The sequence below is a fragment of the Thermothelomyces thermophilus genome, chromosome 3 (assembly GCF_000226095.1).
Source record: "Thermothelomyces thermophilus ATCC 42464 chromosome 3, complete sequence".
In the NCBI taxonomy this organism is placed as follows: Eukaryota; Fungi; Ascomycota; class Sordariomycetes; order Sordariales; family Chaetomiaceae; genus Thermothelomyces; species Thermothelomyces thermophilus.
Genome location: NC_016474.1, coordinates 3,397,922 through 3,424,223, shown reverse-complemented (window position 1 = coordinate 3,424,223; position 26,302 = coordinate 3,397,922). Strand labels below are relative to the sequence as shown.

Sequence of the window (26,302 nt, the reverse complement as noted above, 5' to 3'; positions counted from 1 at the left end):
ACTTTGAAATATCAAGTCATTCCTTCCAGCAGTGTGTTCATTTAATCCATGTAAATCTCTGCTTTCCTTCTTGTTCTTCTTCTTCTTCTGCTGCTGTCTTGTGTTTCAAATTTTAGGGCTTAGCATTTGCACCTCAGCTGAACCGCGGCGAATGCCCATCGCTTACACTTGTACGGATAGTTGTACTTACCTACGCTGCATGTAGCGCATGTGCCGTGTAGAAGGCTTGTGGTCAGCCGGACTTCTCCCCTGGAGATTCACCCCGAAACTCGGATGTTTAGTGGCCATTGCCCGGAACCTCACTCTTCCTGTCAAGTAGTTCCAACCGGCGGCTCCAACGTTCGCGCTACGAGGCTCGGAGCAACTACCGCTCGGTTGCTGGCCTCGGGAGAGGAAGGAAGGAAGGAAGGAAGGAAGGAAGAAAGAAAGAAAGAAAGAAAGAAAGAAAGAAAGAAAGAAAGGACAGTAGCTCAGACCGACCGTCAACTACTTCTCCCTGGTACATCTCACCAGGTCTTATCACATCCCCGGGCTCCCTCGTTGCCAACAGGATTCGGCGAGAGCGGTTATGACGAACGAAGATTTCTTTCTGTGCCTTTTTTTTTTTTTTTTTTTTTTTTTTTTTTTTTTTTTGGGTGTTTTGGGGGGGGGGGGGATCCAGCATGCAACCGGATCGCCAATACATTCTCATTAAGCACGGCGGAATTCATGGACGCACCAACATAGCTGCATATAGTATCTTGCAACTCTGATTGGTGAGGCAGCCCCGTTCCTCTCCGTATTTCGTGTCCGCCCATGGGGGACTCGTCAGCTTCGCTTGGCGCCATCCCGGCTGCTCGGTCACAAGAGACACCCATGACCCCTCTCTAGGCAGTCATCGAGAAAGAGACTTCTTCTTTCTGCCGGGTGTTATAGAATAATAGTTACTTGCCTGTGCTGGGTCCTGCTTCTTTCCTCCCCCCAAAAACCCCTATACTCGGTCTCTCTGCTCACGGCATCCTATTGTGTGCCTCTTGTACCGTTTCCCCGAGTCTAAGACAATTGAAGCGTCGTGCAACATCCAGAGCCGGTTCGTCACAATGGCAGCGGCCGACACAGTGGATTTCGTCAGCCTCGACCGATGGTGCGTGTCTTAACTTGGAACCGACCTGCTCTCAAGTCTCCGTCCTACACTCTCTCACTAACGCCGCCTAGCCCAGCCTATGCCGTCTGTACCACTCGACTCGTTCATGATCCGGTCCCTTATGCCCCCAAGTTCTGACTTTGTATTTGCAGTCCTTCTTCGGGGCTCTGGGATGCGCCTGCTCCATCATATTCACCGTCATTGGCGCTAGCTATGGCACGGCCAAGTCCTCTGGCGCCATCTTCTCCTCGGGCATCATCCGCCCTGACAGGTTGATGCAGAACACGTACGTCTCTTGTGTCTCGACCATGTGCTCTGCGCCGCCCGCCAGCCACACACCTGTGATCACAATCCAGTCTCGTCGTATCCCTCGAATGTCGACTGCCCTTCGCAACACTAATATCCCTCTACTCACCCACTCCTTTGATATCCACACACTACCTTTTAGCTCCCGCTCCCCTATTTGTCTATTCCTGGGGACAATCAGCCATGGTCCCCCTCCCCCGGCAGTCCCCCGGCAGAACTGACGCCTCTCTCCCGGCACCAGCCTCTGCGCCATCATGGCCCAGATCATCTCCATCTACGGCCTGGTCGCCGCCGTCATCATCTCCAACAACCTGGCCGAAAAGATGGCCCTACACACCGGCTTCCTCCAGCTCGGCGCCGGCCTGGCTGTCGGTCTGTGCGGGCTCGCCGCCGGGTTCGCCATCGGCATCATTGGCGACGCTGGTGGTGAGTCATGCCTCCTCCCCCCCCCTTCCCAACCCACTTTGTTTTGCTGTTTCGTTTTCGGTGATTTTTCAGGTCTGTCTGACAAGGAGAGGGGGGGGCGTGTAATGGTGTTCGATCTCAGTCCGCGCCAGCACGCAACAGCCCCGTTTGTACGTCGGCATGGTGCTCATCCTCATATTCGCCGAGGTCTTGGGCCTGTACGGCGTTATCGTGTCCATCCTGATGCTGACCAAGTCGACGCTGGGAGTCACCGTGTGCCCTTATTAGGGTTATATATGTATGCACAAGCAGTTGCACATACGTATATATGTAGCGCGTTGGGTGCCTCGGGGGAGCTGGATGGAACTTGGGTCGTACTGCGGCCCGTAACGAGATCGGCACTGGTCGTATGGCTGAGTATCACCTTTTGTCTCCTTGTCGTACCCTGCCGCCGCCCCCTTCGTTTTCTGAAATATGCAAAAACCGATGACCCCTTTACTCGCAATCAGACTTTCCTACAGGGCCCACTCCTCCATATCCTCCCCTTCCTTGATGAACGGCTCGTTGATCCTCCGTATCGCGTAATCGCTGCACAAAATACTACAATTCCTCCGGTTAGCACACCATAATCTATCCGCCTTACATGAACCAACTCAGAGGGGTGACAGAAAAAACGAGTGGAACTCACCAGGCCGAAGCAACCAAGGCGTCCAGCTCGGCAACCATGGCCTCCCTCTTCTCCCCACTGACCAGCCCCTTGCTGATCTGCACCTGGCAGTCCCTGATCCTCCTGGCCTTGGCCGCGCCGCACTGCTCCAGCACGCGCCGGCCGAGGCAGTCCGAGTGGAAGGCGTGCTGGCACGGAAACACAAAGAACTGCCTGCTGAGCAGCGGCAGGCCGCAGGCGTAGCACTTCTCGCCCGGCTCGACGATGGCGTAGCGGCGGTCGAGCGCGGCGATATCGACCTTGATGTTGGCCGCCGTCTGGCTCGACTCGTCCATCTCGCGCCGCAGCGCGTCGATGTTGCGGCTGTAGTCCTCGAGCGCCGCGCAGATCTCCTCCTTGAAGTCGTCGATGACGACAAAGTCCGGGAAGAAGGGGATCAGGTCCTCGATCTTGAGCAGGTCGCAGCGCTTGAGGAAGTCGATGGCCGTCTTGATGCCGCCCGACTGCTGCGAGATGACCTTCTTGGCGACCGCCAGCCAGAGCTTCTTGCGCAGCGCCGGGTTGGACATGGGCCGGTCGGCGATGATGGAGGCGAGCTCGATCTCGTCGTGGGAGAGGGCCAGGTCGACGGCCTGCACGTACTGACCCATGCTGGTGTAGATGCGCGCGCACGAGAGCACGCGGCGGTGTTGGATGCAGAGGCGGAGGGCAAAGTCCTGGTCGTACTTGGGCTCGTCGCCCTGCGACTCGAGGTAGGAGAGGAGGGCGGATTCGTCCTTGGACGGGTGGGAGGCGTAGATGGAGACGAGCGTGTTGTGCACCGCCGAGTCCGCCGAGCCGAGCTGGTTGACGACGTACTGGAGGTACCGGACGGCTTGGTTCTGCGCCAGCGGCCCCTTGTAGTTCCGGTCGTACTCGAGCATCGCGGGAATGAGGCTCCGGGGGTTGAGGTTGCTCTGCCGCATCAGGACATCGACCATCTCCGTCGCCGCGTGCGTCATGAGCACGCTGCTGTAGCGGTAGAAGACCTCGGGGTCCGTCTGCTTCTTCAGCACTCTGAGCGCCTCCGACCACCGTTCTCTCTGGACCCAGTAGGAGAGGACATAGTTGTAATCGTTGATGGCGCTGGCATAATAGAGAAGCTCCTCCTCGCGCCCGTGGCTGCTGATGACATCGTAGACCGTCCTCTGGTCTAGGTCCGACTTGTGCTTGTTGACGAAATCCTGGAACTCGGCTCGGACCGCGTCAAGCTGCTCCCTCGTCTGGGCCGGATTCAGCGTGTCGGACAGTTCCGCCCCCGTGACGATGGTGTCGTCCAGGGAGTTCAGCTTGGCCATGAACACCTCCACCAGCCACACCGCGATCATGGCCCGCTGCATGACGGCCGTCTTCTTGTACGCACTCAGCTTCGTCAAGAGATACTTGCGAAGGGCGTCTGGCTGGTCGTTGTCGATGAACGTGAGCGCCACCTCCTCGAAGGGCTTGCTGCTCTTGCCGTACACACTGGCAGCCTCGCTGTGCTGCCCCTTACTGACGAGATAGTCTCCCGTGGCGATGGCAACGGCGTCTTTCTGCGCAGGGGTGTGAGCATACTGCAGCGCAGCGTCGAACTGCTGCATCTGCAACATGATCTTCCAGATATCCCGATCCTCGTCGTGTGGGACAATCTCGAAGATCTCCCTGGGCGTGAACAGCCAGAACGTGTTCTTCTGTAGATCCACGCACAACCCAACGGCCTTCTCCCCGGGATCCAAGATAGTCTGGTCGTAGACGATCGACCCCGTCAGCCGGTTGGCCACCACGACACGCGTCCCGATTAGGCAGACAACGTGCCATTGGGTCAGCGCAATCGCGTCGATGTACTCGGTCGACACCTGCTTCTTCGCCGCGGTTTCGGGACTCGCCAGCTGAGCCCTGGGAATCAGCTTGGCCTCGGCAAACACCCTGTTACCCAGCTCCGCACTGCTCCCACCCATCAGCAGCTTCCCGTGAAACACGCCGTGCGATGTCAGCCAGGCAAACGCCCTCTCGGTCACCTCCACATCGGCCCTGAAGCGCGGCACCTCCTCCGCGTCCGGCGAAACCACCAGCATGGACGCGGCCGCGGCCGACGCCCTGTTCAGCTCGTGGATAACTGGCTGCTCGCCTTCAAATAGCCTCGAGTAGATGGATGCACTGCCGTCATGGCCCTTCCCGACCTTGCCCGTGAAATGCAGCAGCCTGGTTTGCGTGGCAACCAACACCCTCCGCACATCATGCTGCTGCTGCTGTTGGTAACTGTGGTGCTTCTGTGCCGTCCCGCCGGGGCCGAGAGCGCCCGGGCCGGCAGACAGAGAGTCCGCCCACAGGCCCGTGATCGGCCCGTCGGGCAGCTTTTGCAATAGCTTGACATACTTGTCCTCCTTCCTGTAGAACTCGGTTGACGTCTCGATAAAGGCCTCGTAAATGTTCCCGTCGGCGGCGCCGATCAGGATCTCGCGCGTCGACGAGGTCGGGAGGGCGGGGCTCCAGGCGACCGACTCGATGGTGACGCCGCGCAGGCGGGCAAGCGGACGCGGCTGGCGCGACTGCGAGTGCAGGTAGTAGTTCTCGCCGAGGGTTGTGCAGATAAGCAGGTGCGACGCGGTCGGGTCGAGGAACATGCGCCGGATCACGCCGGTTTCCGAGGGCTTCTTGGGGAGGTCGATGTCTGTTTGCGGTGCGGGACGAGGAGCGTTAGTGTCGGATCTGCCATGGCTGCTCCCTCGGCGGCCGGTTCCGAGGAGGATAAGGGGAAGGAAGGGGGGGGGTGGGAATACCATCGATGTCCTCGGGCCTGTTGAGGTCGATGCGGAGGATGCGGCCGTTGAGGAGGGCGATGACGAGGACATTGTTAGCGGCCTGGCCCGCGACAAAGTCGGCGGCGATGGAGAACCGAAGCTGCACGGGCAGGACGTCGAAAATTGGCAGCGCGGCGTGGTCGAGATTCGCGACGGCGTCGGCTGCCGCGAAGCCGTTGGACGGATCGAGCGCCATCGTGGGTGGGTTGGTGCTTTCAGTTGCTTCGCATAGTGGTGCGTGTTTGGGCAGCTGGATACCTAAGGTATGGAGCTGCGACCCGGAACCAGCCAGTTAGGTGGCCGCCTAAGTGATCTGTTTCCCAACACGCTGGGCAGCGAATCAGTGAAGGTGGTGATCCCAAATGGATGTGCACGGCAGGCGGGACTGGGAGGTTGCTAGGCGTGCAACCTGTTGGTGCGTCATTCCCAGCCGAGAAGCTAGCTGCCCCACATGCCATTCGCTACCTACCTGCCGCAACCGAAGCCTTCTAAACTCGGGTACTAACTAGGTTGGCGTTCGCGCCACGAGCCCCTGATGAGCGTCGTTACTACTAATTAAGAACGCCTCCTGGGGCATGAGCATTCCAAACTCGCGCCGCATTATAGTGCAACACAACATAGCCTTGGAGGTTCGAGATGAGCACTGATTACCACAACCAAATACCATTACCCTGAGCTCCTAGCTTTCCAGCTATGCAACCGTGAGGTAACCTATGTACACATAGAAGAGGCTAATTGGGTATCTACAGGAAGTAAAAAGGAGGAAAATAAAGAAGACAATCACAGCCAACAGAAGGGCGACAAGAAGAATAGGAGGAAGAAGAAGAGCAGGAGGAGGAGGAGAAGGAGGAGGAGGAGGGGAACGAAGAGAAAGAAAAGAAAAAAAAAGCTGGAATGGTGATGGCAATTCCTCATCCTTTCCCAAAAGTTTCTAATGTTTTCGCGGGTCCCCAATTGCCGACAGAGCAGGTGCATGGAAGTCTATCCTGTATGTTCCCCATTCGCCGCGTACATATCCCTTCAAGCCGTCCGTTCGGACCTTATTGTCCTTTTCCCAATCGTGCTCTCGTCGCCGCTGTGTTCCTGGCACTCGTCTCGCGTTGGCGCCTTGCTGGCTGCGTTCTGTCCCTGGTCCAATGGTTTCCTCCCGACAACGACGCGGAGCTTGACGACAAAAGCGTCCACCCTGTCCGGGTCGTCGGCAACCGCTTTAATCTCCTGGGCCACCTTTTCACACAGCTCGCGCACGTCGTCGGGGTCCCAACCGAGGTACTTCGTCAGCAGGCGTAGGGCGGTGGGTTCGATGCCCGTGATGACGGAAAAGAACCAAAATTTGCCGTAGCTGCTGTTCTCGCGCGACCCAATGCCGAGGTCGTACACGGAGTCCTGGATGTCGACGAAGCCCGCCTCCGTCAACAGGTTCTTGTTCAGATGCCGTGAGTTGCGGGGCTTCCCCGCCAGCTCGGCGGCCTCGAGAAGTGCCTTGACGAAGATGTACAGCACCGAGCCCTCTGGGTAGAAGGAGAGGAAGTTCTTCTCGGCGAAGAAGTCTTCCCAGTCGATGACCTCGATCCAGCCGCCCGGTTTTAAGCACGCAAACGCCTGGCTGTAGATGAAGGACCAGTCGGAAAATGCACCTTCCATGTTTCGCAGGTGGACAAGGTCGACCGCGTTGGCTGGGCGGATCCATTCCTCTTCGGCGTTCTCAATGTGGAACTCGACGTTGAAAGGGACTTGATGTGTAGGCTGGATGGGCGCGATATCGGTGCCAAAGACCTCGCATTGCGGATACTTCTCGGCCATGCCGATGGCCCATTCGCCTATCCCCGTGCCGATGTCAAGAATGTAAGTCGGGTTCTCCAACGGGACCGTCGTAAGCTCGAGGTTGAAGAGCTTAAGATAAACTTGATGAATAACATATTGACGTGTCTGCTCCGTCTGGTCGATGGGGAGGAAGTAGTCGCCGCAGTACTGCCGACCGTTCTCGACGACGAAATCGAAATCCTCGGCATAGAGCGTCCGGGCCGAGTCACTAGACTGCGGTTAGTGTTCTGCGCCCCGAGGGCGAAACCTCATATCCAACGGGACAAACTCACATGGTGGCAGAGTCGTGGCCGTTCCGATACGATTGCTCGACCTGAAAGGCAGGCCCAGCCCCGGGATACATGCTCATAGCGTAGACCGATTGGGAGCAGGGTTCCTCGTCCGACGCTTCCTCGCAACCCTCGTCCACCTCCAGGTGCGGTTCCTGAGCGTCCTGCGACAGTACCTCGCGTATCTCGGCGGAAATATAGCTGCTCTCGTCGACTTCGAGGGTAACATCATGGGCTACCGGGGAGCTGCAAGATGTCGCGTCTATCTGGTCGGTCTGTCGTATTGAAGTGAACGAGGGGCCCTCCGACTGTGCGTCCAGTGTTCCGCTGTGCCCCCTTGCTTGTACCGAGCCCATTGCTCCCCAATCCGAAGAAGCGCCCTGAATCTCTCGATTGGACCGGTCGGTGCCGCGGCCTCTCCATCAGGCTCGTCCGTCGGTGGATCCCCGCTGGTGACGGGAGCGCATGCAAGCGGCTGGTCTAAGAGCGTCGTGACGCTGATGGTAGGCGTGGCCGCAAACCAGCAAGCGCGCTGCACAGTGGTAGGCGAGAGAGATTCGGAGGAGGGATTTGGATCAAGCTTGAGAGTCGGCTCTCTGAGAATTCGTAAAGCGGGCTGCCCGTATTTAAGGAGACCGGCGCGACAGCCGCTCCTGCAATCGCCTGGATTTCGAGGTCTCGATTCCGTCACTCTTCCATTATCCGAGGAGGCCGGCGGCTTGGGCAATTCGGGTGATTCGAGCAGCGTGGGTGGGCGGGACAAGGAGCGGACGATGGGCTCAACGGGCACTTAAACTTCCTCGTACATTATTAGCGTCAGGGTGGAAGGGTGGACGGCCATCCAAACTACTATGTATGTACACAGTACACTAGTGTACACTAACGGCATGCGGCGCAACAAGGGACCAGGCCGGCGCCGGCGCGGTAAATACCACCGAGGTCCTTGCTTCGCCGCTATCGTGCCCCACTGACATGGTACCTGGACCGCTGTGGAGACAGTTGAAGAACGCCGTCTTTACCGTGTGGGAACACTAGACGATATTGTATACCGTTACGCTAACACAACTTGTTACTGGCAAGGAGAACTTGTCAGATTGCTGCGCCGTGCATCCGCATACTGCGGTACTGTGGATGAGCCTCGCATCCACGTCGCTTCGTCAACGGGGACCCAAAGGTTCGCGCCCGATTGGTCGGCGGGAACCCCCACAGTGGAGAAGAAAACCATCAGGAGGAATCCACGACGGATTGGGACACCCACACGACCCACTCCTCGGAGTTAACTGCGACCCCCTTTGTGCACGGACGATCTATCCAGACAAGTGCTAGTGTCATCCGTAGAGGCAAGGGCAGGCGGCCATTCATAAGTGTAGCGAGGAACCTCTTTCCGAAATCTATCGGGAAAGCCTTACATCAAGTTCTTTCATAGAATCAGATTTGTCTGAACTCACCAGACGCCTTGCGAAACAACACCAACTCGACCCGAATCAACTGTTTCTGTTTCGTGTACACCTGGTGTCCGCGCGCGAAATACCGAAAAGCTAACAGCTCCCGCGTGTAGACAATGTCACGATCACCGCCGGATTCCAGCGCCGCTTCTCCTTGGCAAACACCGCAGGCCAGTCCCCCCCGGAGAGAGGTACGGCATGGCGGATTTTTTTCTTCCCCTCCAACTCACCGACTGCGTCGTTTCCACCCAGCAGACCCGACCCGGCAGCATGGGAGAGCATTCATTCCAATGCAATCCACCAATCTCTACAAAGTCATCGCACCGTCAAACTCCTGTCCAAACCAGTCCATGATCATCAGCAGGCGAAGCGGGCCCACGTTTGGGCATTCGCGGATTGTGCATTCCTATCGTCTTGTCCCGAGACACCCGTTATTATTCCGTACTAGCAGTGCACATACACATTTGCGGCGTGACTATCCGTCCATCCGCAGCACCCTGCTGCGCTGCATGCAATGCGCAGTCGCAACGCCGGACTCATTGTACGGATCCGTATGTATGTACAGTACGGATGGTACATTTCCAGCAAGTGGGGACGAGGGGCGTTCAGAACCCGCATCGGTTGCTCTGGTTAACTAGTTGCCCATCGGCAACTTGCCACGACATAGTTATGCAGCCTTCAATCTCGGCAGAATTTTTTCTTACCTACATAGTATGTCCCGTCCCGCGGCTCTGGAACCTGGGGCCCAATCGCTGGCTCTGCTCTCTGGTTCGTTGTGGAGCAACCGCATCACTCGGTATCCAAACAGATGGAACCTAAGCCTTTCACAATGAGGCAGCTTGCCTCCTTTCGGGCCGGTCCCGCCTCCTCGAGAAAGACACTGCCCCAAATGGCGGATTGCAGCGCTCGGGAACATTGCCCTTTCTCAGATACCTGTTCGCTCGCTTGACCAATGTGCAGGAGGTGTTGAAAAAATGAAGTGAAACCCACACTTCCCCCCTTCTCCCTTGCGAGGGCGGCCCATCAGACCAGTCTGTCCGCTTGCCTGATCAGTGGATGTGCATACATACTCTCCCTAGCAAGTCTCACACTCGCAGAAGTGGCGAAGCGGCCTGGCACTGCATCGGCTCGAGGAGCAGCGATATAGGTGACACACGTGTGTTTTTTGGAACAAAATGCAGGCATCAGCCCAATGAATAAGTGCATGGTGTACTAATCTCTTGTTATGAGCCAATCGGTTAGAACCCTTCCCGGTGGACGACGAAGCTACGCTGTAAAACCGACAATTGTCGGCGAGGGGGTCGAGAGTCGAGACCGACCCAGCAGACGCCGAGCCGAGCCACGTTGCGTTAGACAGGATGTCTCACTTCGGCCAGTCGGGATCCGCTCGCTCGGGTCCTCAGTCCAACACCGCTTAGTGTAGTTAGTGTACTCAGAGCTAGATTCTCCAAATCAAAAGCATCCGCCCGTACGGTTCCAACGGCACATGGATTGTTTCCTGTCTGACCACCCCATGGTCCAACAGAATCCCAACAACGCCCCTGTTCCCTCCCTGCTTGACTCAGGTCTAGTTGGGTAAGAAGCAAACAAAAAAAAAAAAAATCGACATGCACACCACACTCTCAACCTCCCTCACCCCGGGGTAGGCGGTGGTAGGGAGGCTGTCATCACCCTCTTACGCGTCGTGATGCTGTTGCTGCTGGTGCTACTTTTGCCCTCCCTGGCCATTCGCAGGCCGCCCATTGGCCCCGTCGACCCCGTCCGCCCTTTGCTCCGCCCTCGTCGTCGCCAGCGTCGTCGTCGTCATCGTCGCCGTCGCGCCCGTCGTCTGCAGAGGATGTTCCGAGACGGGCTCGGAATCGGACAGCACCTCCATGCCGGCCACCACCGGGAAGGGGCTCAGGACCTTGGTGATGTCCCCCCACCAGCGCTCCCCGAAGCGGCGGTACCACTCGACCGTGATGCGCAGGCCCTCCTCCAGGCCCGTCTTCTGCTCCCACCCGAGCTTGCGCAGCTTGGTCGCGTCGACGGCGTAGCGGTGGTCGTTGAAGGGCCGGTCGTGCGTGTACCGCACCCACCGGCCGAGCTCCGCCGGCGTCGCGTGCGGGAGGCCCATGACGGCCAGCAGCTTCCGGCACAGCGCCAGGTTGCTGATCTCGTCCTGCGACCCCACGTTGTAGATCTGCCCCAGCTGGCCCCGGTGCAGGATCGTGTCGAAGGCGTCGGCCGCGTCGCCCGCGTAGAGGTACCGCCGCGTCGGCGAGCCGTCGCCGTGCAGCACCACGGGCTTGCCGCGGTTCAGGAGACAGGTGAACTTGGGAATGATTTCTGGCGCACAATTCAAAAGAGAGAGAGAGAGAGAGAGAGAAGAGAGAGACATGGTTAGTGTCATGCTGTGCGGGTAGTGTGAGTTGTGATGGGGAAGGGTTTCTGGCTCTACATACTCTCGGGATACTGGTGCGGCCCGTAGACGTTGTTGCTCCGCACGATGATGGCCGGCAGCTTGAAGCTCTTCTGGTACGAGTGCACGAGCATCTCGGCGGCCGCCTTGCTGGCCGCGTAAGGGTTGGTCGGCGCTAGGATGCTGCTCTCGAGCAGGTCGTCATCGTCATCCTTGACCTCGCCGTAGACCTCGTCGGTCGACACGTGGATGAAGCGCTTGATGCCGACCTTCTTGGCGCTCTCGAGCAGCACGTGGGTGCCGTACACGTTGGTGTGCGTGAAGCTGTACGAGTTGCCAAAACTCAGGTCGACGTGCGACTGCGCGGCAAAGTGGAAGATGGTGTCGATGTTGTACCGCTCTAGGCAGTCGATGACCTCGGACGGGTTGGTCACGTCGCCCTGGTAGAAGGTGAAGTTGCGCCGGTCGTTGAGGACCCTCGTGTTGTTGAGCGACGAGCAGTAGTCCAGCTTGTCAAAGGAGACGATGTTGTAAGCGTGCGGGTACGTGAGGGTGAGGTGCCGGACGAGCCAGCATGCTCTATTCACATGGTCAGCCGCCCTGTCGAAAGGAGGGAAGAGAGTTGTGTGGCTTCGCTCGGAGTGTATGTGAGTAACATACATGAAGCCGGCGCCACCCGTTATCATGATGTTTCGGACGTCTGGGAGGGGCTCAAACTTGGTGGTGCCGATGAGCACCGGAGCCTCGTTCCAGATGCCATAGTCCTCGAAGAAATGGTTTCCACGGCGAAAGCCTTTTCGCATCGAGCGAAAAAAGACAAGTCAGCACCATACTATCGGTCTCATTTCCTCCATCATCTCTCAAGGGGCATCTCAAAAGGGGAGGGAAGGGGGGTTCGTTTGTCTCTTCCTCATCAACGGCCGGCACAAACTCACCATTGGTGACTCCGTTTGGCGACTGTGCCCCACCCGAGATGGTCATTGTTCTCAGAAGAATCGTGGATCGCGAAGTTGTCGCATGTGGCTATCGATTCTTTCCCTTTTTTTCTTTTCCGCTTTTACCAAACGAAGGGAGCCGCGACTTGCTAAAGAGCGAGCGACTTCTAAAAGAAGGACCCAGTCGGTCGTAACGAAAGCATCCCACACGTGTTATGAAGGTCGGCGCGCCCTCTTGATTGTTGGTTCCGTATGAATTGGCGCACCTTCGCTAAGTCCAAGGTTGACAACGTCCGAGCATGGCAATCAGTCGGAAGGTGGCCAAAAGAGGCAATGAGCGCAATTGGCCGTCGTTTCAGGTAATAACTACTCCGTAAACGTGTACCATTTGGCTGCGTTCAAGGCCGCATTGCCTTTCACATAGGTAGGCAAGGAAACGAGTTCGTCTCGGAAAATGTGTCGAGTTCGAAATTGTAAAACTTCTGTTTTTACATATACGAAAGCTGCAAGTATCCTGCCTGTGCGACCTTGCCATGTGCCTCCGGTCTTTTCTTCGACTTTGCCTCCGATGAGATAAAAACGTCGGGTGCCCTGAGATGAGCGTCACTGGTCCCTGATGAGAGGACCCACTTCAGACTTCCCACTGTGAAACATGCTTTTGACGGCGCAAGGCTGAACATACACTACACGGTATGGAATACGGCAAATTCTGGGAAGAGCAAAATCACGGCCCTTGCTCCTCGCTGCAATTGCGCAACATCAAGATTCATGTCATTATGCCGTTCGGGACAATCGAATACAGAACGTTCCTGCTTAGATTGAAAGACAGGGTAACCCCTCCTCGCCGGATTCCTGTGGTGTGTTCCGTGCATGGAATACGGGGAAGGAACACGGACTTACATTACTAGCGCGATTTCCGTTTCTGCGCCATTCGACCCTGTCCAAAACGGCAAGGGTATCTTTTCGGGCGTTCGTCCCGCGAAAGCGATTGATCAACGGCAAATCAACCCTTGGCTGATGTGGCCCGAACTGACACCAGTCAGCACAGTACATACATTGAGGACAGAGTATGGAGGTACATACATACAGAGGTACCTACCACATACACTCGCATGTATGTACACTAACTACAGGACGACCCGGTTTGCTCTCATCACCAGCAACAGCGGTCTGGATCGGACATGCACTATTGAACCCGGGTTAAAAGTTCTTCTCAAACGCCAGTTCGGTGTTGTTATTCCCTGAGGCCGAGCATGGCGGACACCAAACTGGTCCCTTCGGTCTCATCGGACAGAGAATTTCACACGCTGAGCCCTCGGCTGGGCCGATTTGACGATCATGGAAATGATGAAGAGATGCAAAGCTTACCGGTTGATCGAGGGGGTGCCGAGGATCCTGAAGACGAGGAGCTCCTGCCAAAGGAAGAACGACCGTGGAAACCCAAATCAAAGAGCTCCTTCGCCTCGGGCTTGGTCTGGATGGTCATCAACACCCTGGCTACCATAGGCATTGTAAACAACGCCCCTTGTCCTTTCGTCGTTCGAACATCACGAGCAGTTACTGACACCCCTGGTAACCTAGGTCTTCACCAACAAAGCCATCTTTTCAGAGCCCTCCCTAAAGCTTGCCCAGCTCACCTTTGCCTGCTTCCACTTCCTCATCACCTATCTCACCTTGTTTGTGCTTTCTCGCCCGGGCCTTGCCCTCTTTGCCCCACGATCCGTTCCCCTGCTCGACATCCTTCCCCTCTCCCTCGCCATGTCCCTCAACGTCATCCTCCCCAACCTGTCCCTCGCCTTCTCCACCGTCACCTTCTACCAGATCGCCCGCATCCTCCTCACCCCGGTCGTCGCGATCTTGAACTACTTCCTCTACCGCGCCACCCTCCCACAGCCCGCCATCCTCGCCCTCGTCCCGGCCTGCCTAGGCGTCGGTCTGGTCTCCTACTACGACACCCGACCCCCGCCGGCCCGGGGCCATGGCGCTCACTACCCTCAACGGCAGCAGCAAGGCGTCCAGACCACCTCCCCGCTGGGCGTCCTCTTCGCCCTGTCCGGCACGCTCGCATCGGCGCTCTACACCGTCTGGATCGCCGCCTACCACCGGCGCCTCAAGCTGTCCAGCATGCAGCTGCTCTTCAACCAGGCTCCCGTGTCGGCCGTCCTGCTCCTGTACGCCATCCCCTTCCTCGACACCTGGCCGGCCTCGTGGCGGGCGCTGCCTCCGGCCCGCTGGGCCCTGGTGCTGCTGAGCGGCGCCTTCGCCAGCCTCATCAACATCTCGCAGTTCTTCATCGTCGCGCGCGCCGGGCCCGTCTCGAGCACCGTCGTGGGGCACGTCAAGACCTGCACCATCGTCGCGCTCGGCTGGCTGGTCAGCGGGCGGGGCGTCGGGGAGTGGGGGAGTCTGGTCGGCGGCACCATTGCCGTCGGAGGCATCATTGCGTAGGTCTTGACTGACTCGTCTGATATTTTTTTTTTCCCCTCTGGACCTCGCCGGGCGTGATCGTGAAGCTGACCGTGAATAGCTACTCCGTCATCATGTTGAGGGAAAATGAAAAGAAAACAGCGGTGCGGAAGGGGAGATAACTGATCAAGGATAGGATCGTGGCAGATTCACTTCGTAGTCTGCGATAATGCGTGATAATCAGAGTTGGCAATCGGCAGAGATCAACCCCACACGGGGCGGGCAACATCAACAATCCATCATCAAACGAGCCCAGAGGATAATCTTCGTCGAACCGTGTTGAATGGGAAGGCCGCGGTGGACCCAGCCCTCATGGCAATGGCTGCGCCCTACGAACCATCTGGGTATCACGTTCTGCTATCCTTACAGGTTGAAACGGGTCCGCTTCTTCTCCATTTTGGCCTTCCATTCCCATTTCAGCGCATCCTCGCCTTCGCTCCCTGCCCTTCCGACGCCTTTGTCGACCCTGCGAAGTTTTAGGGTCATTCCTATGCTAGATTAGCTCCGCTGCTCATCGCGATTCAGGTGCGTGGGCTGTGCCTTACTCGGTCCGATCTCCTGCAGTCCGGCACGAATTCCCTTGACGCCCTCCAGATCCTTGCCGTCAGCACCCTGTACATTCTTCTCCGTCGGCCGTGCCTCCCGGAAAACATATCGGTGGCGGCGGAAGAAGATGTAGTCGCGCTGATTGTGCAAGGTCACCACCTGGCGACCCGCCAACTCAGGTTTCGGGGGGAACAAGGTGTTCATAGACTTTGCCGCCAACAGACCCAGCGGAGTCTTGAAGCCGTTAAGAAGCAGCTCGGGCTATATACTCATCAGCACATCGCGTGCCACTAAGTAAAGTTGGACAGGAAATCTTCTCACATAGTGGTTCGTTGGATTGCCGTGCCCGACAATCGCCTTCCCTGGCTGGTAGTTTCGAATAGTGTAGGTGAGGGTCGGGCCAGGTGGCACACCCTCGCCATTCAAGTGGCACACGCTGAGTTGGCTTGGCCGTTTCAGATCCTCCTGGACTACCAGCAGCGCCGTGTATCCGCGGTCTTGGGCCATGTTAATGATCGCTCTAGGAACAAGGGCGTAGTATGGACTTACTCTTAGCAAACTTTGCAATCTCCCTGACGCTGTACTTGTAAGAGTAGCGGTGAGCACTCCGCGGGATGTATGTCGCTAATGACCATGTCAGTATGGGCTCCCGGCTCCGGGTACCAAGGAACGACACCCACCATTCGGGAAAACAGAGGCTATCTCCTGCGCCTCCTTATGGATAGTCCCATTGAGACCCGTTGTGACAAGAATCTTCGGCATCACCGGCGGCTCGTCGTTGAACAAGTTTTTGAACTGAGCGGCCAGAGAGTCCGGAGTGATGTCGAGGTTTGTAGACACTGTCGAGGGCGCGATGCTGGGTTGCCTTCGTGACCGCTCTCTTTGTAACTTCTCCATGCGTTCCTCGTCATCCCCGCTCCCTCCTCCCCCCTCCTCGTCGTCGTCAGACCCAAGCATGCTGTCGACATCGTCGTCATCTTTCTCCTCGGTATTCTTCTGAGCACCGTCCGCCTCTGCCGCCGCCGCTGCCTCGGCCTCTTCCAAGCGCCGCCGCTTCAATTGGGCCACATCCACCACAGCACCGAGACTATCGTCGTCAACGTCATCCCATATCCTCTTCTTGTCGATGCTCGCGGGCTGGTTTCGCTCGAGCCGCTGCCTTCTAAGTTCCGGGTTCTTGGCCTCCTCTTTGCGCCTTCGGTGCCGCTCCTCGTGACGGGCTTTACCGGTCGCTTTCTTTTGTTGGATGTATAGTTGTTGACGCTTGAGCTTGTTGGAGGTTTTTAGGGACAGTGAAGGCCCCGACGTGCCTCTTCCTGAGCCCATGGTTGCTGATTGTCCCCGGTTTTGCTGTTATCGCAAAAGAACTTGTCGCTATCAGAACTGAAGCCCCAAATTTTTTGTTCAATCCATGCAGTGCCAGGGCGGCCCCAGCAGATTGCAGGGGTTGGACTGCCCCTCTCTGAGATCTAGCCTCTTGGCGCGGGGCAGTTTTAGCGGCTAATTGAATTTCCGGCAGTCTCGCGTGCCTTTTTGGTGCATTGAGTGTGGAGGCGAAGCGCAGGAGTCCCCTCAATCAGAGCAGCACGCAGCTTTCCTGGCGCTGAAATCGGGCAAAAAAAAAAGGGATCTGGCAGGAGAAAAAGGGCCGTGACTCACCTGGTTGGGCAAACAACCACTTGTTACAATTCATGAAGCCCCTTTTGCCCACCCCTCTCCTCTTACCGCTCGCTGGTAATCCGCTCAACCTGCACAAAGTTGCGGCACCGAGGGTCTTCGGCTTCCCCATCCGCAGGTTTACTACAGCTTTTGCTCCCTCTGCCCCGCGCTCGTACGCTTTCCAGAAGTATACGCCTAGCAAAAAGAGAAAGCAGCCCACCATGACCACGACAGTCACGACCCTCAAGGGCCAGCCCCTCGACAAGGCGGCCCTCGAGTCTCTTCTGCGCCGGCGCATGTTCTACACCCCTTCTTTCGAAATTTACGGTGGTGTCTCTGGCCTCTACGACTATGGTCCGCCGGGCTGCGCGCTGCAGGCCAACGTTATCGACATCTGGCGCAAGCATTTCATTCTCGAGGAGGACATGCTCGAGGTCGACTGCACCGCGCTCACCCCCCACGACGTCCTCAAAACCAGCGGCCACGTCGACAAGTTTGCGGACTGGATGTGCAAGGACCCCAAGAACGGCGAGATTCTCCGTGCCGATCACTTTGTGGAGGATGTCCTCGAAGCGCGGCTCAAGGGCGACAAGGAGGCACGTGGCCAAAAGGTGGAAGAGAAGGAGGAGGACCCCAAGAAGAAGAAGAAGAAGTCCAAGGGTCACGAGGCGGTCAAGCTGGACGACGCGGTGGTCAAGGAATACGAGGAGGTGCTGGCGCAGATTGACAACTACAATGGTGAGCAGCTGGGCGAGCTCATCAAGAAGTATGACCTCAGGAATCCCTCCACTGGCGAGCAACCCAGCCCTCCGGTTGCGTTCAACCTGATGTTCCAGACGTCAATTGGCCCCAGCAGCAACACCCCCGGCTATCTGCGGCCGGAAACCGCTCAGGGCCAGTTTCTGAACTTTGCCAAGCTCCTCGAGTTCAACACCGGCCAGATGCCCTTCGCCTCCGCCTCCATCGGCAAGTCCTACCGGAATGAGATTTCTCCCAGGGCTGGCCTGCTCCGCGTTCGCGAGTTCCTCATGGCTGAGATTGAGCACTTTGTCGACCCCGAGAGCCACAAGAAGCACCATCGGTTCCACGAGGTTGAAGACATTGAGCTCGACTTCCTTGACCGCCAAACCCAGCTGTCGGGCAAGACCACGACTACAAGAACGACCATTGGGGAAGCCGTCAAGAGTGGCATGGTTGACAACGAGACCCTGGGTTACTTCCTCGCTCGCATCCATCTGTTCCTCAAGAAGATTGGCATCGACCAGACAAAGATCCGCTTCAGGCAACACATGGCCAACGAGATGGCCCACTACGCCTGCGACTGCTGGGATGCCGAACTTCTCACCTCGAGTGGTTGGGTGGAGTGCGTTGGCTGTGCCGACCGTAGTGCCTACGACTTGACCGTCCATGCTAAGAAGACCGGTGCCCCGCTTATTGTGCGGCAGCGGCTCGACGAGCCCAAGGTCATTGAGGAATGGGAGGTTGAGATTGAAAAGAAGAAGTTTGGCCCCTTCTTCAAGAAGGATGGCAAGACGATTGAGGCCGCCATTCTGGCTACCACGCAGGAGGAGCGCGGCAAGCTCGCCAAGGAGCTGGAAGAGACCGGCAAGGCGACCATCAATGTGCCGAGCATCGGCGATGGCAAGGTTGAGGTCAGCAAGGACTTGCTGGCCATCAAGTGGCAGAAGCGGGTCGAGAATATCCGGGAGTACACGCCTAACGTCATCGAGCCGTCGTTCGGCATCGGCCGGATATTGTACGCCCTGATGGAGCACAACTACTGGACCCGAGCAAGCGAGGGTGGCGATGAGGCGCGTGGTGTAAGTTTCCCTACCCTTCAGTCTACACTCTCCCCATCATTTTAACGTCTGTCAGGTACTTTCTTTCCCTCCCGCCGTCGCGCCGACGAAGGTCTTGATCGTGCCTCTGTCTTCTCACAAGGATTTCACGCCTACTGTGCGCAAGCTGTCGCAGAAGCTTAGGTCTGCCGGTATCTCGAGTCGCGTCGACGACTCGTCAGCCAGCATCGGCAAGCGGTACAGCAGAAACGACGAGCTGGGCACCCCGTTCGGCATCACCGTCGATTTCCAGACCGTCAAGGATGGCACCGTTACTCTCAGAGAGCGTGACAGCACGCGGCAGGTGCGCGCCGACGAGGGCAAGATCATCGACGCCATCAAGGCTCTGGTCGAGGGTACCAAGACGTGGCAGGACATCGAGTCCGAGCTGCCCATCTTCGAGGGCCAACAGGAAGTTGAGGTCACCGTTCGTTGAAGCCAGCAGCGTTAGAGCTGATTTGAGAGGTGATGTGGCTTTGTTAGTCAGTGCGAGCGCGCATTTGCCAAGACTACATTGTGTATACCGCAATAGAGATCCCTCGAGACGGTGTGTGGACGACGACCACTTCCAGAGAGCCCATAAGAGCGTTTTGTGATACAAGTGATGGAATGCGCCTGACGCCTCATCAGTTCCTGTTTTGTGTCACTTGCGCGCAGCGAGCGGGCTGTTGCACAAGGGATGCAGCATATTGTCCGTTGATCAGCGCACTCAGCTGCCTGAGATGTCGATGGGATTTCGGAAGGCTTGTTCGTGCTCATGCAGTGTCAGGCTACAATAATTCGACGCCTCGCTGCGGTTGGTTACCCCTGGTAAATATCCACTGTTGGATATCGACATCTTTTCAAGTGAAATTCCTCACTCAATTTCCGATTTCTCCATTCTGCCTTGAACAAAACGCTGTTGAAACAGGGAAGAGAAGCTCCTTCGTGAAGATCCGATAGCACCTGCCTAGAGAAGCCAGCGCACCTAAAACCTTGGAAGGGGTCGCAGAGCATCCTTCTTCCCCACGCAAGATAATTATCAACTGGATTTACCCCCATCCTGTGCGTCTAGTACACCACTGCTCAGTATGTACGTCCCTACATACTGTACGGTCACGCCGTCGTAAAGGCGGAGCTCAGCGCTGGCAGTGGTGATTTGCAATCAAAGTCGAGGATTCTGCGACGGCGGATCCGCAACTCGGAAAGACCACAACGCATCAGAAACAGTGGATACAGGACGAAGCAGCACGCACGGGTAAGGGGCTAGGTGTGGAGAAAACCAGCAAAGCGAGGCGCAAGACGTCGATTCGATCTTGCTGCATCGCCGTGGGCGGGTAACTCGGCCAACTGCAGAATGTTCAGCGATGGTACTGTACAAGGAACGAAGGACGGAATACGGATACATGAGCCTTCCCGAGCCTGAATGGCCTTCCATTCGTGCTGGTACGGGAGTGTCGCAGGTTGCGGCGCGGCTAAATCAACGCTCGTCGTCTCGAACCGTCTGCCGTGCGACCCCCGGGAGTCCCCCAGACGGAAGGTCTTCTCTGCATACGGCTTGCTTATTGGGCCGTCCAAGACAGTCGCGGGTAGCCGCAAGATTTTTCTGATTGCTGAGCTCTACTTCTAGTACTTCTGTCCTAATATCGAGGGGTTCTTGGTTGATGAATCAATACCAGCAACGGGGAATCAGACGGTAACTCGCCCGTCTGAAACTCGGTGCTGCTCAGACAGGACTACTACTACTACTGCTACTGCTACTACTACTACTACTACTACGGAGTAAATGTACGGAGTAGGTAGCGGTGTCGGATTTACGGGACAAGACGGCCTTCTGTCAAGCCAGGCTTGTGCGGATTACATACATACATACATACATGCATACCCGTCACCGGGAAGGTTGCTGTGGCCGGGAGGCCTACAGGCTTCGAGCACCAAGTACCTCAGTGGCCTGTCGATCTGGGTTTTTAAAAAGCCGGTTGCAGAGGCACTGGGAAACCGCAATTGACTCTCAGTGATGTGCTGCGTGGTTCAGCGATACCCACCTCATGCTTACTGTGTAGTGTACTGTATCAGTCGGTTGCAGTTCAAATTTCCAAAGAAGCGAGTCTACTGCCACATCGGGCTAGCAGACGGTGGTGGCCCTGAAAGTTTACATCCGTACTGTGACCATAGTACTGAGTAGTATTAGCAGGGTGGTACTGTATTTTTGGAAGGATCCTGGCCCACATCCACCTGAGCTCTGGGACAGGGACTACTGATCTTTCGGAAATCGCCAACAAAAAAAAAAAAAAAAAAGGAGGTGTCGAAAGTCGAGTCGCCGTATTTGCATTCGACTGGTATGAGAGAACTTGGGTTTCCTTTCCATGGCACTGCTGTTAGCCATGGCTTAGTCAATAATCTACGAATCACCAGCATTTAAGTTGGTGCTCCATGGTTCGTCAAAGTTTCAAATAATTTGCAAGTTCCAAGTCGCCCTCATCTTCACGAGCCCAAGTTTCAAAACAAGTCACACCGAAGCCCTGTCAAGCAACCGCGCTTAGAGAGCCAATGCCCTTGTGCATGTGTTCGAGGACCAGGATCTCATAGTATTGTACCTTGTTCGCCCGTGTAATCTCTAGGCAAATCTCGTAGTTCCTTATCGAACCCCTAGACCCCCCGGCCCTCAAACAGGTAAGCGTGAGTGGGTCCCGAAAACTTACCCCTCCCCTCCCCAGAATGCAGCCGAGCGTACGCGCCCAGCCCTTCCCATCTCTCCTGCGAGATCCACAGGCGCACCCGACCCGACGCTCCTGGAGCGAGACCATCTCCTTGTCGACCAACCTCCTGAGCCAACACAGCCAACGGCAACATTTGAGCGCGGCACTCCAGCTCTGTGCTTGCGCGTCATAGCCGCACATATTGGTCATTCCCACCAACAGGAACTTGCTTTTCTGCCGTCTTTCTTTTGACTGTCAAGCCAACAGAGCCCACACTCAACTTCTCGAGTTGCGCGCTGCCGAGCTTAGCCCACTCCTTGGACCCGGGAAGCCCTTCGACTGACCGCCATCCCCTACCCCATCCGTCCGGCGAGCGAAGCTGGCCGATTGGAAACGAGCAACCAAACTCGGCCGTCTTTTTGACCACTACGTCGTCTCAGCGTGGAATTTCACACATGTTGCCTTTGACTCTGTGCCAGCTGTGCGTTCGCCCCTGAGCCGACTGCTGGTACGGTAACCGTTACGACTTGCAGCCGCCCGCACCTTTAGGTAATTGATCGCGACTCGATTCCGGCTGCGAACTCGGCGCGTTGCACTTGCATTGCTGCCGGTATTCCTTTTTGCGCCCGCGGCATTTATCTGCACTTCGGCGTCTCACCTGACCTCAGGTATCGCGTCTCCTGTCACGGTCACGGTAGCTCTCGCCTCGCATACGGAGCGCCTCCCTTCATTCGAGCTTCCAGTAAGTGTACGCCTACCCCAGCGTATGTGATGATCTGCTAATGCATGGCTTCACAGAGCCTTACCCGGCCAGTCGCCGTGTACATCACCGGCCGAGCTCCGACTTGCAGCGGCGACCCGTATCCTGAACCTGCGCTTCTAGTACTTGTTCCGCCTCCCACAATACCGTCAAAATGTCGACGCAGAATAGGTGTGTACCTCCCTCGATGTCGAGCAAACCTGCGTCCCGTGGCTGTTTCGAACAACGAAGGGCCCCGAGCTCTGTTCGCTCCGCGTTGCCTGCAACGGGAGATCGGTACCTCTATTCTTCCGGTGTTCGCGCGCGGACGTCGTCGCAGTCCACCTCTCAGTGCTAATACTCTCCTGCATATTAGTATTTACTCGAGCGGGCAGTTCATGAACCCCGGCCCCGCGCCGCGGCCCCCTACGGACAAGCCCCGCCTGGGTCTCATGCCCAACGTGAACCTCACGAACAGCATGTCGAACATGAGCATCTCCTCTCCAGTATCAAGCACCTACAGCGGGTCTACCATAGCCCTCCCAATTTCGAGGCAAGGATCCAACAATTTGGATGGTTCCGGAGGAGTCGCCATCGTCAAGCAAGGCTATGTCGGTCTCCCGAGCAAGAATCCGTTTCAACAATGGAAGAGCCGATACCTTATCCTACGCCAGGACAACCTGGACTTCCACAAGAACGAGAACGGCAAGTGGCTGTACAAGATCCAGCTTTCGGACGTGGTTAGCGTCGACCGGGTACCTGACGACAATGGTGACCCCGTCTTTGAGCTCAGGAGGAACGTGACCAATGCGTACCCTGGCCCTCCCGGAGATGACGACGGCAACGGCGTGCGATCTCTGCGCATTTGCGTCAAGACCGACGATGAGCTATACGAGTGGATTGACTGTATCTACGCCCGCTGCCCAGGCGGTGTCAGCAATCCCTCCAACTTCTCGCACGCCGTGCATGTCGGCTTCAACCCTCAGACGGGACAGTTCACTGGGCTGCCGGAGGAGTGGACCAGGCTGCTCAATTCGTCCGCCATCACCAAGGAAGACGTGGAGAAGAATCCCCAGGCCGTCTTTGAAGTTTTGGATTTCTATTCCGACATGACGAAGCGCGCCGAGAATCCCGATCATTACGGCAATGCTCCCATGCCCATCGCGTCTCCAAACTCCATGCAGAGCGACCAGTATGGCTATCCGAGCGGCAACTCGGTCGCGCCGCCGCGGCAGCCGAAACCTATACAGCGCAGCCCGGCATCTTACTCGACAACGCCCTCGCCCCAGCCCGTCACTACTCCATCGCCTAGGCCGGCAGATTACCAAAAGCAGCAGCTGCAAGGGGTGTCGCCCAACTACATCTCGGCCGACCGGATGCGGGAAGAGCAGCGTGCGCGGGAACTCGAGAAGCAGCGTGCAGAGAGAGAGGAGCAGGCTCGCCGGGAGCTCGAGGCGTACAACGCGTCGCTTCCCAAGACGAAAGTCCCTCTTGCCCAGCAAGAGATTGGTGGCGGCTTTTCGAGTCCTTCGCCCCAACCCGACCGGTACAACCCGACACGAGCCGCGCCCAAGGCGCCCCAAGGCCAGTCGCTCAGGGCACAAAGACCTGCGCCAGCTCCTCCGAGCAACTCTTCCGCTCAATCCCGACCTCCTCTTTCGCAGCAGCAATCCAGCTCTACCTCGGCCCGTGACCCCGCAGCTCAAGCGCAGAGGACGCCTCGACCGGACCAGAACAACGGTCCTCCAGCGGCTGCCCGTTATCCCAACGGAGCGCAGGCAAGGGGTCCCAACGGCCAACCTCAGGCGCAGCAGCCGTCGCGCATGCCGGCGCCCGTGAAGCCCCTGAATGTTTCGAAGCCCGCGCCCAGCTCGGCCAACTCGGATGCCGTCAAGGCTGCTGAGGCTGCCCTGACTGCTAAGCCTCCTCCTTCGGAGCGCAAGCAGGACGTGCGCATGTCGACCATGTCGGAGAACGAGGTGATGGCGAAGCTGAGGGAGGTCGTGTCCAGGGACGACCCCAACAGGCTATATGCTAAGCAAAAGAAGATCGGCCAAGGCGCGTCCGGCTCCGTGTACGTGGCCAAGGTCATGGGCCAAAGACCCGGCGTCCCGGTGAACCCAAAGACTCGCAGCACCAGCGATCGTGTCGCCATCAAGCAGATGGACCTTGCTCACCAACCCCGCAAGGAGCTGATTGTTAATGAGATTCTGGTCATGCGGGAGAACAAGCACCCCAACATCGTCAACTTCCTCGACGCCTTCCTTATGGACAACGACAAGGAGCTCTGGGTCGTCATGGAATACATGGAAGGTGGTGCCCTGACGGATGTTATCGAGAACAACCCCGTCATCACGGAGGAGCAAATCTCGACCATCTGCCTTGAGGTATGTTAACGTGCCTCCGCATAAGCTTGCCTCGTTCGCTCAGCAAGCTGACTTTTTCGGATTAGACCTGCCAAGGCCTCGAGCATCTGCACTCGCAGAACATCATCCACCGTGACATCAAGAGCGACAACGTCCTCCTGGACGCCCGCGGAAACGTCAAGATTAGTACGTCATACCACATCGCCTTCAAGCTGCCTTCTAGAAAAACCAATTGCTAACTCGTGTTTAGCCGACTTTGGCTTCTGTGCCAAGCTGACCGAGAGCAAATCGAAGCGGGCTACCATGGTCGGCACCCCCTACTGGATGGCGCCCGAGGTGGTGAAGCAGAAGGAGTACGGGCCCAAGGTCGACATCTGGTCGCTCGGAATCATGGCCATCGAGATGATCGAGTCGGAGCCGCCCTATCTCAACGAAGAGCCCCTCAAGGCGCTGTATCTCATCGCCACTAACGGCACGCCGCGGCTCAAGAAGCCCGAGAAGCTGAGCAAGGAGCTGAAGGCCTTCCTGTCGGTCTGCTTGTGCGTCGACGTCAAGAGCCGCGCCTCGGCACAGGAGCTGCTCAATCACGAATTCTTGAAGCACGGGTGCCCGCTGGCGAGCCTGGCGGATCTGTTGGCTTTCAAGAGGGTCGCCAAATAGAGCGAGCGCATCAGTGTCAGGGTGGGGAACGGTCGGGTGGGGAAGGGATAGCCGAGGCAATGATGTGATGATCTGAAGCGTGGCATTTGGTTTGAATCGATAACCGTATAGCAAGGCAGGCAAGCCGCCCCGGGGGGGGGGGGGGGGGAGGGTGCGTGAAGACGGGGATTCGGGTAGACGACCCGGGGCTTTCGCAGGTCTGCACCTGAAAATGGAAGGGGGTTAGGAAAGAAGAGTCGGCGAGTAGCCCCGGGCGAAAGACAGGCATCCCTGGCTGGGTAGGCCGGGCTGGCAGAGTTAACCGTGGTGGTTGGGCCCGGTGGGAAAGCCGGGGTGGCAGGTATTCTGGGCTATTTTAATTGCTGATTGTTAAGATCCTGCCGCAGCCTATAGTGTGCCTGTCTACTGCTTCTCTCCTTGCCACAGTTGCCTTACCTTGTTTATCCGTTCTGATCGCCTTTCCGCTCGTTCGTTTTAGCTTCTAGTTTATAGGGGATGTTTGGCATTCAGCGAGACAGCTCGACCCTCACAGATATTACATTGGCGCTGGGTTTTGTCGTCAGATTTTGGTGCTCTTCCTCCCGTTCCCTTAAAACGCCGGGTGTGGGAGCTGGAACTTTTCTGCGTGTATGTCCGGGAGGTGTAGTGTACTCCAGGGTTGAAGAACTTGGGGAACCTCCTCGGGATAATGATACTAGTGTCTTTCGAGTGGCACCGGCTTGAGGGCAATACAAGGAAGACTCAGAGGTGAACTTCAAGGTAAGCACCCGCGAGAGGATCTGTTGCCAGTCTTTGAAACCAACAGGAGCCGGAGAATAGCGAGAAGCGCCTACATTAACATCTACCATATGGTCGAGTTCACCATAGATGATCTGAAGGTAGTCAGGTTGCTACGACCCAGAGTTCCAACACTATATTATAGCACTGACTGACCAATGTTTAGTCTCAGCATGATTTGCAAGGGCGAGAAAATGAGAAGACCCGTTCCTCTCCTCTCCTCCTACCGCTGGTGACCGGTTGGTTGGTTGTCTATGTCTCATGCTCATTGGACAACTTGCTTGTGCCTAGCCAAAGAGTTGTCAGCATCCTTCAAGGAGGAATCCTCGATGAGGGTGGATGCATGACGTACGCTTACTACGCACAGTCTTCCCACCAC

At 57.0% G+C, this 26,302-nt stretch overlaps 8 protein-coding genes across 8 annotated transcripts; 4 read left to right on the top strand and 4 right to left on the bottom strand.

Annotated features, from left to right (window-relative positions):
* The first annotated feature begins 918 nt into the window (after positions 1-918).
* MYCTH_87877 (uncharacterized protein) lies at positions 919-2,154 on the top strand. Its single transcript, XM_003663610.1, has 5 exons — positions 919-1,123; positions 1,195-1,207; positions 1,276-1,409; positions 1,671-1,855; positions 1,977-2,154. The coding sequence occupies exons 1-5, from the start codon at positions 1,080-1,082 to the stop codon at positions 2,120-2,122; spliced, it is 522 nt and encodes a 173-aa protein (XP_003663658.1). The 5' UTR covers positions 919-1,079; the 3' UTR covers positions 2,123-2,154.
* Positions 2,027-5,753, bottom strand: MYCTH_2305025 (uncharacterized protein). Its single transcript, XM_003663241.1, has 3 exons — positions 5,300-5,753; positions 2,523-5,190; positions 2,027-2,434 (listed from the first exon to the last, which is right to left on the bottom strand). The coding sequence occupies exons 1-3, from the start codon at positions 5,514-5,516 to the stop codon at positions 2,350-2,352; spliced, it is 2,970 nt and encodes a 989-aa protein (XP_003663289.1). The 5' UTR covers positions 5,517-5,753; the 3' UTR covers positions 2,027-2,349.
* A 189-nt stretch (positions 5,754-5,942) lies between these two features.
* On the bottom strand, positions 5,943-8,213 carry MYCTH_2305024 (uncharacterized protein). Its single transcript, XM_003663240.1, has 2 exons — positions 7,417-8,213; positions 5,943-7,352 (listed from the first exon to the last, which is right to left on the bottom strand). The coding sequence occupies exons 1-2, from the start codon at positions 7,767-7,769 to the stop codon at positions 6,341-6,343; spliced, it is 1,365 nt and encodes a 454-aa protein (XP_003663288.1). The 5' UTR covers positions 7,770-8,213; the 3' UTR covers positions 5,943-6,340.
* Positions 8,214-10,422: 2,209 nt separating this feature from the next.
* MYCTH_2305021 (uncharacterized protein) lies at positions 10,423-12,574 on the bottom strand. The gene is made up of 4 exons (XM_003663239.1): positions 12,195-12,574; positions 11,920-12,052; positions 11,303-11,838; positions 10,423-11,186 (listed from the first exon to the last, which is right to left on the bottom strand). Exons 1-4 carry the CDS (start codon positions 12,238-12,240, stop codon positions 10,564-10,566), a joined length of 1,338 nt encoding a protein of 445 aa, XP_003663287.1. The 5' UTR covers positions 12,241-12,574; the 3' UTR covers positions 10,423-10,563.
* A 975-nt stretch (positions 12,575-13,549) lies between these two features.
* On the top strand, positions 13,550-14,782 carry MYCTH_2060432 (uncharacterized protein; the record flags this gene model as incomplete). The annotated part of the gene is made up of 3 exons (XM_003663238.1): positions 13,550-13,705; positions 13,776-14,638; positions 14,722-14,782. The coding sequence occupies 3 exons, from the start codon at positions 13,550-13,552 to the stop codon at positions 14,780-14,782; spliced, it is 1,080 nt and encodes a 359-aa protein (XP_003663286.1).
* Positions 14,723-16,608, bottom strand: MYCTH_2305019 (uncharacterized protein). The gene is made up of 5 exons (XM_003663237.1): positions 15,887-16,608; positions 15,756-15,830; positions 15,528-15,703; positions 15,206-15,467; positions 14,723-15,148 (listed from the first exon to the last, which is right to left on the bottom strand). The coding sequence occupies exons 1-5, from the start codon at positions 16,530-16,532 to the stop codon at positions 15,024-15,026; spliced, it is 1,284 nt and encodes a 427-aa protein (XP_003663285.1). The 5' UTR covers positions 16,533-16,608; the 3' UTR covers positions 14,723-15,023.
* A 338-nt stretch (positions 16,609-16,946) lies between these two features.
* On the top strand, positions 16,947-19,265 carry MYCTH_80528 (uncharacterized protein). Its single transcript, XM_003663236.1, has 2 exons — positions 16,947-18,685; positions 18,741-19,265. The coding sequence occupies exons 1-2, from the start codon at positions 17,087-17,089 to the stop codon at positions 19,137-19,139; spliced, it is 1,998 nt and encodes a 665-aa protein (XP_003663284.1). The 5' UTR covers positions 16,947-17,086; the 3' UTR covers positions 19,140-19,265.
* Positions 19,266-21,936: 2,671 nt separating this feature from the next.
* MYCTH_2305012 (uncharacterized protein) lies at positions 21,937-25,282 on the top strand. Its single transcript, XM_003663235.1, has 5 exons — positions 21,937-22,123; positions 22,180-22,312; positions 22,497-24,507; positions 24,573-24,672; positions 24,737-25,282. Exons 2-5 carry the CDS (start codon positions 22,296-22,298, stop codon positions 25,144-25,146), a joined length of 2,538 nt encoding a protein of 845 aa, XP_003663283.1. The 5' UTR covers positions 21,937-22,123; positions 22,180-22,295; the 3' UTR covers positions 25,147-25,282.
* The last annotated feature ends 1,020 nt before the right edge of the window (positions 25,283-26,302 follow it).